The 17,561-nt window shown below is 46.5% G+C and overlaps 2 protein-coding genes across 2 annotated transcripts; both read left to right on the plus strand.

Moving 5' to 3' along the window:
- Window positions 1-11,278: 11,278 nt before the first annotated feature.
- LOC311036940 (complex I assembly factor TIMMDC1, mitochondrial-like) lies at window positions 11,279-12,115 on the plus strand (the record flags this gene model as incomplete). The annotated part of the gene is made up of 1 exon (XM_084045951.1): window positions 11,279-12,115. One exon carries the CDS (start codon window positions 11,279-11,281, stop codon window positions 12,113-12,115), a length of 837 nt encoding a protein of 278 aa, XP_083902077.1.
- Window positions 12,116-13,920: 1,805 nt separating this feature from the next.
- On the plus strand, window positions 13,921-15,318 carry LOC311036941 (diphthine methyltransferase-like; the record flags this gene model as incomplete). Its single annotated transcript, XM_084045952.1, has 1 exon — window positions 13,921-15,318. One exon carries the CDS (start codon window positions 13,921-13,923, stop codon window positions 15,316-15,318), a length of 1,398 nt encoding a protein of 465 aa, XP_083902078.1.
- Between the last annotated feature and the right edge of the window lie 2,243 nt (window positions 15,319-17,561).

Genomic DNA, 17,561 nt, shown 5'->3' on the forward strand with positions numbered 1-17,561 from the left:
AGTTACATAGTGCAGCTGTGATCAGGCTAAAATGGTATGGGGTCCACTGAGCAAAAATAAAGGACTTTTTTTCGGACATTTAAGCATACATAGTTTCGATACTTTATCAATAATAAACGCAAACATCCAGAGCATCTACTTAGACATTCAAACATTGACTGTTTGGGACTGGCAGAGACCTGGCTTAAGCAATCATCTCCTGAAGCCCTAGTGAAGATGCTGTTCTCTATCGTGGTCGAGACTGGCTCTCCACTACATATTATTCAATATGTACGGGAACTGACCCCCAGGGGCAGTGCTCGTGGATACTCTTTAAGACACATCACTCATGGTGGCCCTGCCCTGATCTGTGATCAGTGGGGTATTTAAGTCCCACCCAGGCAGAGCCACTTCGACTCTTTGATTTCCACGAGTGCAGACGCTTGTGGGCTCAGCTTAAGACATACAGTATACAGAACGGGTGTTTGGCGGCGTGGTCCACTTACTTTGGGTAGAGAGCAGGTCTTGCGAGGCTCCTCTCGGGACGCTTCGCTGCCATATTTACACCAACACAAGTTTATTCCATATTATTCCTGGTGCGGCGTGCACCCTGGTTCCGAATCTGACCTAGTCGGAGGGCGGACCAGGGCGGCTGCTGTTCTGCTCGAGTGATCAAGTGGGAAGCCGTCTGTCGGCCGAACGCTTCGATCGCCGGCAGCGCCAGTGCCGTGGCTGCAGCCTGGTTCCGAGTCTGACCTAGTCGGAGGGCGGACCAGGGCGGCTGCTGTTCTGCTCGAGTGACTCAAGTGGGAAGCCGTCTGTCGGCCGAACGCTTAGATCACCGGCAGCGCCATAGCCACGGCTGCAGCCTGGTTCCGAGCCTGGCCCAGTCAGGGGGCGGACCAGGGCGGTTGCGGGTTTGGGCGCGGTACCGAGGTAGAACCCGAGCGAGGCTGACCCAGTCGGCGGACCTCCGGGCCATCTGCTATCGGCTATCATTGCCGCCGCGGCCGAGGAAACCCTCGGCGGAGCCAAGTAAACAAACAAACAGAGAAAAAAGTTTGTCTGCAGCGTGTACCTACTTCCGCATCGACGCAGGGCGTCAGTGTGGGGGGAGGGGCCTGAGTGCTCCCTGGAGAGGGGCTGCACTGTGCCCCTGAGGTCACAAGAGGGCAGTGTGGCGCTAGGTCACGAGTTATCTCCTGGCAGCCCACTGACAAACTGCTGCAAGTCACTGTTGCAAATCACTGACTTTGGAAATAAATAATTAAGTGAAATAAAGAGACACTTGGCTCTGCCCATACACTTATAGAGATTAAGTGTATTTAATATACAATTATATAGACGGACGAATATTAAGTATATGAGTATACAATATTCGGGTATTGAGTATATGAGTATTAGATATACAAATACATACGTCTACGAATATATACCTTTTATATATAATTTAGGTATATAGATTTGCATACATAGCTTGAATAATATAGCAAACATGGCCAGCCCAGCGCCCCACGTCTGTCTGGGCTGTGGGATATTGATGCCCGTGGAGGACGGCCACGATAGATGTATGCTTTGCTTGGGGATGGAGCATGCACGCACGGGCAGTATGGACCCCTCTGCGTGCATGAATTGCTTTATCCTGCCGGCAAGAGTGAGAGAGGCCAGGGCTCGGTCGTTTTCTCTCCAACCCTTGAACACTGCCTTAGGGCAGCTGCATCCGGCCAAACGGCGTAAGGGTGCAGTTGGGGGCGACCAGTTGCCTATGCCAGCTCCTGTGGCCACAATAACAGCCCCGCCCCCCCCCCCCCCCCCCCCCCCCCCGCAGCGTCCCGCTGCCATCTTGGCGGTAGGACAGCAGGAGGCGTTTCTAGAGGGGGCGTCAGAGGAGGAGGACGTCGACGTCCTGGGGTTCGACTCTGAGGAGGAAGACCTCCCCCCCGGTCAGGAGGGTGGCGATGGAGCACAGGCGGAGGAGGAGCTAGAGCAGGTCCCCGCCTCGGTTCACGAGCTCATCGCTCGGGCGGCTCGGGCGTTGGACATGGAGCCGCCGGCAGAGCAAACACGGCGGACCTCCCGGTTCGACGACGAAGCGGGGGGCCAGCCGCGTCACCCCACCACACCGTTACTCTCTGATGTGGAGGACCTGGTACTCCAGCAGTTTGAGTCACCGACTAGCCTCCCGCGTTGGTCGGGTCTGGCTAGACGGCTGGCGTGCGTGGAGGGTCGGGAGAGAATGGGCTGTGGCCCGCCTCCTCCCATGGATCAGGCCTTAGGGGCATTGGTCACCCCCTCCACATCGGTTCTGGGGAGGCCCAGCTGCCCAAGCAAGAACACAAGGGCTATGGACTCCATGCTTACCAGGATACACGGAGCCTTGGCAGTCCAGGGCCAGCTGGTTAACACAGGGGCTATCCTGGCCCTGTACCAGCGCCGTCTGGTCGGCCAGCTGGACAGTGGAGCCCCCGGCCTGGCTGCCGAGCTAAAGCAAGTGTCTTCAATCTTGGCGAAGCTGGCGAAGGAGCAGGCGATGGCGTCGGGCAAGGCCCTGGCCTCGCTTTGGGTGGCGAGGCGCCACCTCTGGCTGTCCCAGTCGCAGCTACAGACGGAAGATCGGAACTGTCTGCTTAGGTTGCCAGTGGTGCCATCGGCCATGTTCGGGCCAACGCCGACAACAATGCTCCAGCAGGCTCAGGAGGCCCGCCGGTGTGCCCAGGAGGTGTCAAGGGTCCTCCGTGGCTCCGCGGCACCTCGGTCTTCACCACGCCAGCCAGTTTATGCAGCTCCAGATGACCTAAGGGTCCAGCTGGACGCCTCTCGGCAGGGTAGGGCCGGGCGCGGCCAGCGCTCGGGACGGGGCCGGGGCCGTAGGCCCCGCAAGCCTCCGTCTCGGTCCTGACAGTGGGGGGGGCTCAGCCCCCACTTGCCGTTCCCTGGAACAGAGGTTGTTCTGGGGGACGATTGGGGCGGACCCCTGGGTGGTCTCCACCATGACCCAGGGGTACCGGCTGCAGTTCCTGCGTCCGCCCCCACGGATACGGTCTGTCACCTTCACAGGGGACCGGCAGGCACAGCGGTTGACGCAGCACATCAACCTCCCGGAACGGCGGGCGATATACCAGGCGCTTCTACGCTTCCAGCGGGTATCGAGAGACCGCCTTGTCCTCCTACACCCACTCCTTCAGAGAGTTCAGGTCGAGGAGGGGAGCCTCATCCTGGTGGCCCCCAAATGGCCCCAGATGTTCTGGTTCTCGGCGATTGCACCCCTTCTCCGAGGTCAGCCGTGGGAGCTCCCGATGCGCAGGGACCTCCTGTCTCAAGCCCACAGGACTCTCTTTCATCCCTTTCCCCAGGGACTCTTGGCCCCTGAGAGGGCCGAGTTTCTAGCCATGGGGTTGCCCCCGTCAGTAGTGGCTACCTTGCTGGCAGCCCGGGCTCCATCGACAAGGACAGCGTATGCCTATCGATGGGCAACGTTCCGTTCTTGGTGCGATGCGAGAGAGTTGGATCCCCTCTCTTGTGGGGCCCAGGACATCCTCCAGTTTCTCCAGGGAATGTTGGAGGCAGGCAGGTCTCCTACGACGGTGAGGGGAATGGTGGCAGCCATAAAGGCAAGCCGCGTTGGACCACGGAAACTGACAGTGGATTGTTGCAACCTTATTGATCAGTTTCTTAGGGGGGCTCGTAGGGCCCATCCCTTGCAGGGTAGGCCGGCAGCCCCCCCTTGGGATCTGGAAGTGGTACTGTCGGCCTTGAGGCACGGGCCATTCGAGCCACTGGAAACAGTAGGGCTGCAGTGGCTCTCCCTCAAGACAGCTTTCTTATTGGCGATGGTGACCGCGAAAAGAATAGGAGAGCTGCATGCCCTGTCGGTGCACGAGGAGTGCTGCCGCTTCTTGCCGGACGATGCGGGGGTGGTGCTGCGGCCCAACCCTGCATTCCACCCTAAGGTCTGGTCTGAGTCCCGAGCCGGTCAGTCCTTTGAGCTGCTCCCCTTCAACCCTCCGCAGGGAAGCGGTGAGGCAGAGCCGAGCGGGCAGTCTTTATTGTGCCCTGTCAGGGCCTTGAGGACCTACTGTCAGCGGACACAGGCCCACAGGACAACGGACCAGCTCTTTGTCTGTTATAGGCATAGCCGCCTTGGGGAACCACTCTCGAAGACTAGGCTCTCTCACTGGGTGGTGGAAACAATCCAAGAGGCGTACAGACAGGCAGGCAAGCCAGTCCCGTCAGGAGTACGGGCACACTCGACACGAGGCCTTGCTACCTCATGGGCTCTGTGGCGAGGTGCCTCGTTATCCGAGATTTGTACGGCGGCCTCCTGGTCGGCGCCATCCACATTCACCAGGTTCTACTGCATGAACGTGGCAGCCAGCACCCCCTTCACGGAGCGAGTGCTGGGCTCCAGGCAGTAGAGCAGGTCATACTCACCGTGCCTCCGAGACCCCGGCTCCCGCAGGACGGGCCCGGGCTCGGAGTGATGTCGTGCATGGGAAGCTAGCCCTGCAACTTGCGGGCTAGGTGGCTAATCAGTTGACTGGCCGGACGCCAGCTGGGCCTAGGTAGCGTCTTGCGCCTAGACCACGAGCCTTTCTTGACCGGCCTTAGCGCCTGGCGGGGCCGGCTGGGCCTAGGTAGCGTCTTGTGCCTAGGCCACAAGCCTTCTTTTTTTGACTGGCCTTAGCGTCTGGCGGGGCCAGCTGGGCCTAGGTAGCGTCTTGCGCCTAGGCCACGAGTATTACATACTCTGTTGGATGGCAGGATTTTGGAGCACGCCTTGGGCTCTGATACTTCGGGCTTAAACTGCTTCGGGCTGCCGCGGGGGCAGCCGGGTCTGCTTATTTCCTCGCGGTGTGTCTTAGAGTGTTCCCGTACATATTGAATAATATGTAGTGGAGAGCCAGTCTCGACCACGATAGAGAACGGGGGGTTACATCCGATGTAACCCGGGTTCTCTGAGTGGAGAGACAGGCTCTCCACGCTTGAGCCGCTCCGAAATTCGTGTCAATCAAAGTTAATCGAAGTGGCTCTGCCTGGGTGGGACTTAAATACCCCACTGATCACAGATCAGGGCAGGGCCACCATGAGTGATGTGTCTTAAAGAGTATCCACGAGCACTGCCCCTGGGGGTCAGTTCCCGTACATATTGAATAATATGTAGTGGAGAGCCAGTCTCTCCACTCAGAGAACCCGGGTTACATCGGATGTAACCCCCCGTTATTTTGAAGCTACTGTAATATTTATGCTCGTCATTTATGTTTTCTCTTTTAGGATGCTCCTCTTCCACCTGGTGATGATCCTGTTTATCCTGGAGCACCAGTCACAAGAGGTCAAAGTCTGCTTTTGCTGATGTCATTTGTTCTACGGCACAGTCTGACAAAAGCAGTACTGCAGGATCTCCTCGACATTTTAAATGAACATTTTCCAGGGTTGGTGCCAGCAACAACATATCTGTTCCACGCATCATATGGAGAGTATGGACAGTATGAAACCCATTTCTACTGTTCAAAATGTGAAAATTACATAGGAATTAATACTGCAAATTCAGTATGTAGTGCTTGCCGTACCCCTTTTAATGCAGACATCAGTCTTAAAAGTGGGTCCTATTTTCTTGTTCTCAGCTTATCTGCCCAAATAAGAGAGATCTTACAAAATCCAAACATAACGGTAATCCGTCCAGTGTCATCCTCTGCGATTATAAGTGACATTAATTGTGGAGTAGAGTACCACAAACTCCAAAGAAGTGGTAAATTAGGGCGAGATGACATCACTCTACTTTGGAACTGTGATGGAATACCAGCGTTTGAGAGTAACAAATTTCAAATATGACCCATTCAGTGTCAGCTGATCGAGCTAAATCCGAAAGAGCGTCAAAGAAACATATGTGTCCCATACCTGTGGTTTGGAAATACTAAGCCCAACATGCTTTCCCTTTTGACTGCCTTTGTGGGTGAACTGAAAACACTGGAAAAGAAAGGCATAAAATGGAGAGATGGAAATAATGTAGAGCATACTACCAAAGTACATGCAGTAGTATGCTCATCTGACTCTGTTGCACGCCCCATACTCAGGAACACCAAACAATTCAATGGAACGTATGGATGCGACTTCTGCTTCCATGTTGGTGTATTCATGTACAACCCCTGAACCAGAGCTTAGGACTGAGGCAAAACACTTCATGCATGATATGGCTGGAACAGCAAAGGAACCGGTAATGGGTGTCAAAGGCCCCTTACCACTAATGAAATTACAGCATTTCCAAATGATAAATGGTTTCGTACCTGACTACATGCATAGCGTTTGCCTTGGAACCACCCGCCAGCTAGTGAAGCTGTGGTTTGAGTCCACCAACCATGACAATCAGTGGTACTTGGGCCCCCCCAAAAAAAACATAGACAAATAACTTATTTCAATCAGACCTCCTGTTGAAGTGACATGGACACCAAGGTCATTGGATGATCGAAAATATTGGAAGGCCTCAGAGTGGAGATCCTTTCTTCTGTTTTATTCATAGCCTATTCTCAAAGGTGTACTCAAGACAAAATATTGGAACCACCTTTTTCTCCTAGTTTTTGGTGTGTACACACTTCTTCAGGATAAAAGTAAAGCATATGACATAGATCTGGCAGAGCGAGCACTGAATAAGTTCACTGTGGACTTCGAGAGGTTGTATGGAACTTGTAACATGTCATTCAATGTGCATTTGATGTCACATCTGGCAGCAAGTGTCCGGAGCTGGGGACCTTTGTGGGCTACCTCAACATTCCCCTTTGAATCGTACAACGGTACCCTGTTAACGTTTTTCAATGGCACCACTCATGTGCCCATTCAAGTGGCAAAAAGATTTCTTAGGTGGAAAAGCCTCAACGGAAAATCAAACCAGATCCTGAAAGAAGCCAATCCGAGCGTAAAATAATTATTTCTGAGACTTCAAAACAGCAACTCCTCAACATCAAACTCACACCATCTGGAAGAAGTAAGAGTTTTTGGAAAGGCTACGGAGGGTCGGGTGAATGTACTACAAAAGCTTGCCATTCAAGATCTTTTTGGGATCACTGTAAAAAGTTGTCTGTTTTACCACCGCTTTATAAACAATGGCACCCTTTTCCACTCATCTCAAAATAACTAAATAAGAAATAAGAATAACTAAAGAAGAAGAATAACTCCATTGTACAGCTGAATGATAGAACTTTCTGCACGATTGTAGGAATGGCAGCCTTTAAGTCAGACAATGAAGAACTGTCTTGTGTGTTGGTCAAAGAGATGAAAAAGAGCACCAATCAACTGCATAGAGACAGTACCTTAAACATCACATCACAATGGATTCAGGAAGTTACAAAGACCAACAACATGTTTGCTGTAAAAGCAGAGTCCATTAAGAGAAAGTGTGTAATGGTTGAGACCAGGGAGAAACTTTATGTCATTCCTATACCAAATGAAGTGGAGAGAGAGTAGGACTGCACTGTCTATGTTCTGTATTTATGCATGTTTATAAATGGTTCAGGATCCAACAATTTGCTGTTGTTATTTCTATTTGTTTTAAAGTACAGTTAAACATTTAAAAAACAGTATATTACAAGTGTAATGTTAAGATGTATATTACTAATAGCATCCGGGAACATATTCAGTAAACTAAAGCAAGCTTTAAGTATAATGATTTTTTCAACCTTATACTATAAATGCACTGATGAAAAGCGTACTTTTACGAAGTAGTACTTGAGTGAAATTTCAATACAATAGGCATTAACATACTTACAAAAACATATACTTGAACATATTTTAAATATTTTTTGTGAAAAGTATATCATAGTATATTGCTAGGGATAGAACGCACCCGTTATACAGTCAATACCACCTTTTACCATCAGGACGACGGTACACAGTGCCAATGTTGCAGGCTAGGGCTTCAAGATCAAGTGTCCCTACAAGTATAGGACTCCTGAACAAACAGGCCCAATCTCAGTTCTGTGCATAAAATGTAATGTGATGCCTCTTGAACCATGACTGGTTGCCTTGTCTAGTTGTATGTATTTTGTAATTATGTTATGTGTTTGTGATTTTTTGTATCCTGATGGCTGCTTGGCACAAAATGAATTTCCGCAAGGACAAATAAAGTATCTATCTATCTATCTATCTATCTATCTTAAAATAAGTGCAAATTGAGGATAATTTGCTATGAATATACTTTAAAAGCACTTAAAATATAATCATTTAAAATATATTTAACATTAAATGTACTTAAGTTAAACAACAATTCAACAGTATATGAATAGACTTTTGAAAAGTACATTTTTTTTTTATTAAATATATATTTTTTGTTCAGTACACTTTTCACAAATGTCCTAAATTACAAGTTAATTTATGTTAACATTTAATGTGCTTCGTAGAAATAAGTTTTGAATGCACTTTAAAACAAGCATATTATAAGTATAATGTTAAGAAGTATATATTACTAATTGCATCCGGGAACATATTCATAAATAGTATGCTTATAAAGTATACTAAAGCAAACATTAAGTATAATGCTTTTTCAGTATATTTTTCCAGCCTTATACTATAAATGCACTGATGAAAAGTGTACTTTTACGAAGTAGTACTTGAGTGAAATTTCAATACAATAGGCATTAACATACTTACAAAAATATATACTTGAACATATTTTAAATAGTTTTTGTGAAAAGTATACTTTTAATAAGCATATTATAGTATATCTTAAAATAAGTGCATATTGAGGATAATTTGCTATGAATATACTTTAAAAGCACTTAAAATATAATAATTAAAAATATATTTAACATTAAATGTACTTAAGTTAAACAACAATTCAACAGTATATGAATAGACTTTTGAAAAGTAAATTTTTATTTAATTAAATATATATTTTTTGTTTAGTATACTTTAATTCATGTTGACATTAAATGTGCTTTGTAGAAATATATTTTGAATGCACTCTGATTATATTTGCTAAAATATATTTTGCCCAAAAATGCACTGTTAGTAGGCTATGCTTTGACAAAAGTTCAAATTGACAATTAACATACTTTTTGTGCTAAAAGTATACTTTAGCACAAAAAAATTACATTTTTTTTTCACTTGGGTAACCATAACCCTAACCTCACAAACACCATGCCTATAACCCTCAACCCTAAACCTAACTCACAAACACCATGCCTAAACCTAACCCTAACCCTAACCCTAACTCACAAACACCATGCCTAAACCTAACCCTAACCCTAACCCTAACTCACAAACACTATGCCTAACCCTTAACCTTAACCCTTACCTCACACAGAAATGATGCCTAAACCTAACCTCAAAACCCTGTCCATCTGGGTGAAACACCAGGAAAAGAGACTCTCCTGAAGAAAAGAAGAAAACTAAGAACATCTATAGATAATTTAAGTTATGAGATTATAGAAGTTCTTGGAGGCTCCTCCAATTTAAGTTACAATTTAGAGTAATTGTTTCAAGCCTGAATGTAATTATTTTGAACATTGTTATTTTTTGGTTTATTGTAAGAGTAATGGGGGGAAGGTTGTGCTTGATTAAGGGTAATATAATGTTGCAAGTAATTTATAATTAAAAATGTGTGTGGTGGGGCAGTAGTTATTTTATGTTTTAGCGCTAGCTGTCGATGTGTGACTGTTTTGTCACACATCGACAGTCAGACACGGCTGGAGATGGTGTTGGAGGGTAAGTGCTTTTGTCACTTTGTTCAACTCTGTGAGTACAGGGCTTCCTGTCTGTGTACAGAGACAAGAGTGTCCTCAGTCGGAGCTGTGACCGGAGGCCTTTTCGGACTCAACATGGGCCTGAGAGGATTGGTGGCAGGAACCATCATAGGAGCAACTATGGGACTGCCTGCAGGAGCGCTGATCATCGGCATGCAGTCACTGAAATTAAGTTTCTTAAGTGGTTTTAATGGATGTGAGTTAACATCAGTGTTTGTGCTGGATTTGTTCATGCCTCCACTTCCAGACCAGTGCAAATGTGCAACTTTGAATCAGTTCTTCTCAACAGCTGAACGCCTCAAAGGACAAGAGCCACAGACCCATGACTTGGCTACAGGTCTGGAACTCTATGGGTGAGTGACAAGACATTTTAACCCTCTTGCCTTCCAATTTACTTGAATAAATAGAGCTGACTCTGCGATGGCTCATTCATACCTGAAACATCCTCCTTCCCATTATATTATCACCTAATTATCACCTAATCACTTATTTGAGATAGTCACATATAGTTTGAATAATTGTCATAGTTGAAAATGGTACATACATGTTCAAACATTTTCAAAAACAGTCGAAATAGCCGATCTACAAGCTGTGAGCTTGCAGATCAGCTATTTCCACTATGCTATATACAGTATAACAAAATGTGAGTATAAATGTATTAATAGTACGGTTTATTTTGGCCATAGTAAATGTTTAATTTGTATTATTTGTACTGTATGTGTCATTCATTGTCAGTCATTTTGCATGTTTCAGTTATTTGTCATATCTGCCCTGTGCAATTTCTGTTTCCCATCGTCATCCTTAGAGATCCATGCTCGGGCAGACAATGGACAAGCAGTGGAAACACACCAGGAGATGTTGGACAGGTGAGACGGGTGGTGGAAGAAGTACTCATATTTTGGTACTTAAAGGTCCGGTATTCAAAATGCATGTCAAACAAGGGAACCAGGAGACCTGGTACTGCCAGACCCAGAAGAAGTACTTTATAAGATCACTACGTCACGGCTAATGTATGGACGAAAGGGGGACAGACTTTTATGGCTGGGGCCTAAGGGCAAAGGGGGCATGCCCATGTATGGAGAAAACAGGTACAAAGCCTCATGTAGGCCGACCCTTTGGGGTCAAGGGGGACAGACTTTTATAAGCCGGACTTCACATGACGTGTCAGCCTGTGTATGCCCATGTATGGACGAAAGGGGGACAGACTTTTATGGCTGGGGCCTAAGGGCAAAGGGGGCATGCCCATGTATGGAGAAAACAGGTACAAAGCCTCATGTAGGCCCGACCCCCTGGGTCTGGCAATAATTGTGGTGGAGTACAAAGGACAATATTAGCCTCTGAGATGTACTGGAGTAGAAGTACAAAGTATAACAAAACATCAGCAATGATGTCACCAATCTTATTTATGTGGAGAAAAAGATCTAAGGGCATTAAAGATGTCACTGGAGTGATGTCACTCCAGTGACATCAGCAATGATGTCACCAATCGTATTTATGTGGAGAAAAAGATCTAAAGGTGTTAAAGATGCTTTTGTCTCTTTCAACAAGCAGGTTGAGATGAGTCATCGATGGCTGGACTTGTGAAGAAGGCTACAGGTCTGGTGGGCCTGGCGGTGTCTCAGAATCCACACGAGAGCCTGGAGATTCTCCACATTGACAACGTGCCTAAGCTCGTCGGCGAACCGGACTTCCCAGAGACGGGGTGGGACCGCATCAAGGACCTCTTGGACCGGGACACAAAGACACGGCGGTACCCAGAGGAGGTGACCGACGTGATAAAGAGCGGTTTGGCCGCAGCGTTAGCAGGGATGATCTACGGGGGCCTGCCGGCCGCACGTCACGCGGGGCAGAGGTACATTCAACTCAGCCAGGCTGAGATCTACGGGAGCCGCGTGGAGGCGGTGCGTTCGGCCCATAACGCCGCCGTCCGGGGCTTTGTCAGATACGGCTGGAGGTGGAGTTGGAGGGTGACCGCGTTCGTCATTTTGTTCAACTCCGTGAGTACAGTGCTGTCTGTGTACAGAGACAAGAGTGTCCTCCGCCACTATGCTGCCGCCGGAGCTGTGGCCGGAGGCCTTTTCAGACTCAACCTGGGCCCGAGGGGATTGGTGGCAGGAACTATCATAGGAGCCACTATGGGACTGCCTGCAGGAGCGCTGATCATCGGCATGCAGTCGCTGTCCGGAGAGAGTGCCCGAGAGAGGAGGAGAAGAGAACGCAGAGAGCTGTACCAACTCAAACTTTCAGAATGGGCCGCCCGCCTGCAGCTGACGGATGAACTGATTGGTGATCTGAGCCCTGGGGCCCGGGCTGAGGGAACCAACCAGGACATGCAGACAATCACGGAGCTGCTGCATGGGCCTGAGCTGAGTTTGCCACCAAATGAGGGAGCTGAAGCACTGTGACCAGTGGTGAAAAAAGTACTCACATTTTGTACTTACTGTAAGTAAAAGTATCAATACTGCAATGTAGAAATACTCTGTTACAAGTAAAAGTCCGGTATTCAAAATGTACTTGAGTAAAAGTATTCGCATTAAAATATACTTAAAGGGATGGTAAGTGATATGTTTTGGTTAAAACAAAAGGTTTTGTGTTAAAGCACTATATTTTGATAGTTATCATTGCTATAGAGTGTTTGTTCAGTAACAGGAGTCTTTGTGTCTCTCCAGCTGTTTAATAAACGGAAAATTCATTTTCAGGTACGTGACTACCCATTTATCAGCTTAACTTTTATAGTGGATATGGAACTTTAACAGTTCCAATTGTGTCTGCTCATTTCTTAGTGTCATCACTTCCAATTTCACTTGTTTAATCTGTATCCTGAATGAGTTCTCTATCCTGATTGAATGGAATTGGTATCCCGACCTGAACATTCATTTTCTGTTTAACACATTGCCTGCCAGAGTTTTTTCAGATTTTTAGCTGTTGCCTGCCAGGGTTTTGCCATGTTTTTGGTACCTGTTCGCGTAGCCACAGATTTTTTTCCTCCAGTATGATTGATCCCCAGATGGTTTCTAATCACAGATGAGATTCAGGTGTGGTTTCACAAATGTCAACGAGGTCATTTTGACCTCGTTGACATGTTTGGTTGATGTTTCAATATAGCTCAAAAGCAGTAGTTTTAAACCAAAAAACAAAGTGAATTGTTTGTCCGTTTGAATTTTAACATTGAAGTGAATGGAGCAGCAAATCTTCGAACATTTTTAGCTCCTAATCTGTTCATAATTCGACAAGGGTTGAAATTATAAAAAAATGCAAAAAAAAAAAAAAAAAAAATTTTTTGAATTTTTTTTTTTTTTTTCCCTTTTTTCCAAAGACGTATATATACGTCTTTGGCAGACAACAGCTGATAATTAAAAGACATATATATACGTCTTTGGCAGCTAATGTGTTAATAAAGAGGTGGAGAGACATGGATACTCCTGTTATTGAACAACAGGAGTATATAGCAATGATTACTATCAGAATATAGAGCTATTTAACACTTATTTTAACCAAAGAAAATCACTTACCCTACCTTTAAGTACAGAAAGTAAAAGTACTCATTTTGCAGAATGTCCCATTTCACAAGTTTCCAAATGTATGAAAATGCTTTGAAAATAGCACATCTACAAGCTCACAACGCTTCGCATAGCAACGCGTTGTGAGCTTGTAGATCGGCTATTTTCAAACAGCCTAAGTATGCATAGGGCTGAAGTGGTTAATGTATGTTTTGTAATGATATAATCAAAATCTACAAAGTAACTAGTAACTCAAGTTTTCAAATAATTGTAGTGGAGTAAAAGTACAATATTTGCCTCTGAGATATAGTGGAGTAGAAGTAAAAGTATTGAAAATTGGAAGTACTCCAGTGAAGTAAAAGTACATCAAAGTTTACTTAAGTGTAAGTACTTTAACCACTGGGTAGCACATGATTATCACACTGTGAAACAATAGGTGATTGAAATGAAGTTATCTTCTGTACATGAACAACATTTATTCAACCAATGCTACTGTAACCAATTATTCATTATTAATAATGTCACACTAAACAAGTGACATCATCGCTGATGTCACTGGTTCGGTCAAGTGACATCAGCAATGATGACACCAATCTTATATAAGTGCAGAAAAAGAGCGACAGCTATTACATTTGCTCTGGTCTCTTTTAACGAGCAGATTCCAGATCTGGTCACAGCAGCAGCTATAACGGTATGCTGAACAGGTGGCGATGTCTTGGAGGTCAAGGACTAGCAGCCTGCAGGTGTTTGACACAGAGCTGAGTGCTGATACTGTGGAATGGTGCCCTATTCCGCAGTGGCACAACATCCTGACATGTGGAACATATCAACTCCAGAAGAGTCCAGGTGGGGCAGTGGAGGAGTCTGCCACTCCCAGCCGGATTGGCCGTTTATACCTGTTTGAATTCCGCCAAGGGGGCTCCCTGACCCCGCCACTCACTGAACTCCAGCGCATGGACACTCCAGCTATTTTAGATTTGAAATGGTGTCACGTACCAGTATCAGAGAAGCCATTGTTAGGAATGGCCACTGCAGTTGGGGACATCCAGCTGTACGCACTCACAGAGAGGCAGGAAAGCCACTGGGGTCTGAAGGCTCTGAGCAGCTTGGAAGTGGGAGCTGACAGGCTGGCACTCTCACTAGACTGGTCCACTGGCAGGGGGGACAGCAGTGACGTGCGGGTGGTGTGCAGTGACTCTGCAGGCTGTGTGAATGTACTCTCCCTGGGTGAGTCCAGTTTGACAGCTGTGTCACAGTGGAGGGCCCATGACTTTGAGGCCTGGATCTCCGCATTTTCCTACTGGGACACTCGGCTAATTTACTCTGGTGGGGATGACTGTAAGCTTAAGGGCTGGGATCTACGGATGGGTCCCATCCCCACTTTCACCAGCAAGAGGCACACAATGGGTGTGTGTAGTATACACAGTAATCCACACCGGGAGCACATCCTAGCTACGGGAAGCTACGACGAGCAGGTGCTGCTGTGGGATGGCAGGAACATGAGGCAGCCCCTCAGTGAGAACACCCTTGGGGGGGGCGTGTGGAGACTAAAGTGGCACCCCACCCATGAACACCTGCTGTTGGCTGCCTGCATGCACAACAACTTTCACATCCTCGACTGCCAGCAGGCGCTAGAGGGCGGTGAAGGAGCCTGTCCCAGCGTTGCCTCCTACATTCTACACAACTCCCTGGCGTATGGAGCCGACTGGTCCCGGGCCACCCTGGAAGAGGGTGATCCTCCCTGCTCCCCGCAGACAATGGAGACCAGGACAAGCCACATGGAGACTAGTGGCAGAGGACACTCGAGGATCGAATATGAATCCCCCACTGCCAGCTTCGACGCATCACCGGAAGACGACGAAGGTCGCTACATCCCAGAGACCATAATGCCGACCCCATCCACCACTTCCAGCTCTGCTGCTGCTGTTCCATCCCTTAATACTGCAGCGGATGGAACCTCCTTGTCCTGTTTGCTTGCCACTTGTTCTTTCTATGACCATATGCTGCATGTATGGCGCTGGGACTGGGCTCCTGAGAAGGCTCCCCCCAGGCATCAGGAGGGGAGTGAGTCAGAAGACCACGATGACACTATCAGAGACTTGAAGTAGTAAAAATCACACCCTGTGCGAAGGTAGCGGCACCTTTGATACATTTTGTCATCGATATGTGTTTATAATGTGTTTATAGCCACGTGTCACGTGAAGCTTGACCAATCACTTTGTTGACGTGTCTGACCAATCAGAACGTTGACGGTGAACACGGACAAAGTCAGGTATAGAGCAGGACCCTAGGCTAGCGCCGCTAGAAATATCTAACTCTACAGAGGTGAAGCATAATGTGTACAGCCCTGAAATAAAATGGTTGACACTTTTGGTTTGCCATCAGTCCTCCTAAACTGGAACAACGTACAGTATGATTCACAAGCACTATTGTTTGGACGCAATATAAATCTAGTTTTTCTGAACCTTGTATTCATACAGCTCATTTACAGCTACTTCTATCAGTCTGTTAATTCATAATCTGTGATTCTGCAAGGACTAAGGAAACAAAATCCTACCAGCACCAACCCTGACATCAGATTGTCAGCACTTACTGGTCATGTGTGAATGGGATAACCAATGCCTTCCCATTTGGAGCTTGTTGAATCCCTATGTTCATGCTGTACTGCTGGCATTATGCCTTCCTCATAATGAAACTAACCCTTGTCATTTCTTACATGTGGAGCAAACCTTTATTTTGTAATATTACCATATCATTGTCACCACAAAGTTAAACAAAAACAAAACAAAAAATATAGCAGCGATAATACAGGGCCAGATGGAAACTGGAGAGAGAGAGAGAGAGAGAGAGAGAGAGAGAGAGAGAGAGAGAGAGAGAGAGACATGGAAACTGGAGAGAGAGAGAGATAGAAACGGAATAGATGAGAGAGAGAGAGAGAGAGAGAGAGAGAGAGAGAGAGAGAGAGAGAGAGAGAGACATGGAAACGGAATAGATTGATGAGAGAGAGAGAGAGAGAGAGAGAGAGAGAGAGAGAGAGAGAGAGCGCCATGGAAACGGAATAGATTGAAGAGAGACATGGAAACGGAATAGATTGATGAGAGAGAGAGATGAAAACAGAATGGATTGATTGGACATCTCAACCTATTGCCATTAACAGGAATGGAACTCTCAACCTTCGGACTAATAGGCTGCAACACTACCTATAGTGCTATAGTTTTGTCCAGGCTGATGTTGTCTGTTGAAGATCATAAACTCTTGCCTTCTGTCATGAACCAAGCCAACACTAAGATCACTCGTTCACAAACCATTTACCAATAGAGAAATTGTATGTCTCCTCGCAACCGAAAACAGTGAAAGCAGCCGATCTACAAGCTCAGAAACACATTGCTATCTGAAAGGTTTTGAGATTGTAGATCGGCTATTTTCAGAATGAAGTATGTCATACATTGAAAAACGTACTCTCAAATATGCATTTCAGGTTATCTTTACCATTTGCACATGTATTCATTGATACAGTCATGTTGTTTGCAATTCAACTTAAATGAAGTCTGCAAGTGAGGCTTGAATTTCCATAAGTGAAAAAATGCAGAAGTTAGGAGCCAATGACTGTTTTTCATATAATTCAAAATGGTGGGAGATCTAAAGGTCAGAGGTCAAAAGTCAGAGGGTGAAAGTTGTTCAGCATGAGGAGACGCATATGTGTATCCAAGTTTCATGGCTGTAGGTCAAACAGGGCATGAGTTGTACCTGTTCAAAGTTGGCATTTTCAATTGAGTGCTATAGCGCCACCTTTGGACGAAAGATTGTGAGAATTATTTTTTGATTGTTTTTCATGACCATCTACCATATGGCCGAGTTTCGTAAAAAGCGACAGCACGGTTCAGCCAGAACTGCGAAAAGTGGCAGAAGAAGAAGAAGTGACAGAATACTGCCAATATCAAAACAGGTACAGAGCTGAGAGCTCTGTCCCTGTAAAAATCTATGGAATCCTGGGATTTTGGAGCAATCTGCATGAAACGTTTAACACTTGAACTTTGGACCTCTGCCGACATAATGATGGGAGCGGATTTTCCATACTGTAAGTGAAAAAATGCAGAAGTTAGGAGCCAATGGCTGTTTTTCATATAATTCAAAATGGTGGGCGATCTAAAGGTCAGAGGTCAAAAGTCAGACCACAAAAGTTGTCGGGCATGAAGAGAAGCATGTGTGTATCGAAGTTTCATGGTTGTAGGTCAAACAGGGCATGAGTTGTACCTGTTCAAAGTTGGCACTTTCAATTGAGTGCTATAGCGCCACCCTTTGACGAATGAGTGTGAGAATTATTTCTTGGTCGTTTTTCATGAGCATCTAC

Source organism: Gymnoscopelus microlampas (assembly GCF_963454915.1).
Source record: "Gymnoscopelus microlampas genome assembly, chromosome: 20".
NCBI lineage: Eukaryota > Metazoa > Chordata > Actinopteri > Myctophiformes > Myctophidae > Gymnoscopelus > Gymnoscopelus microlampas.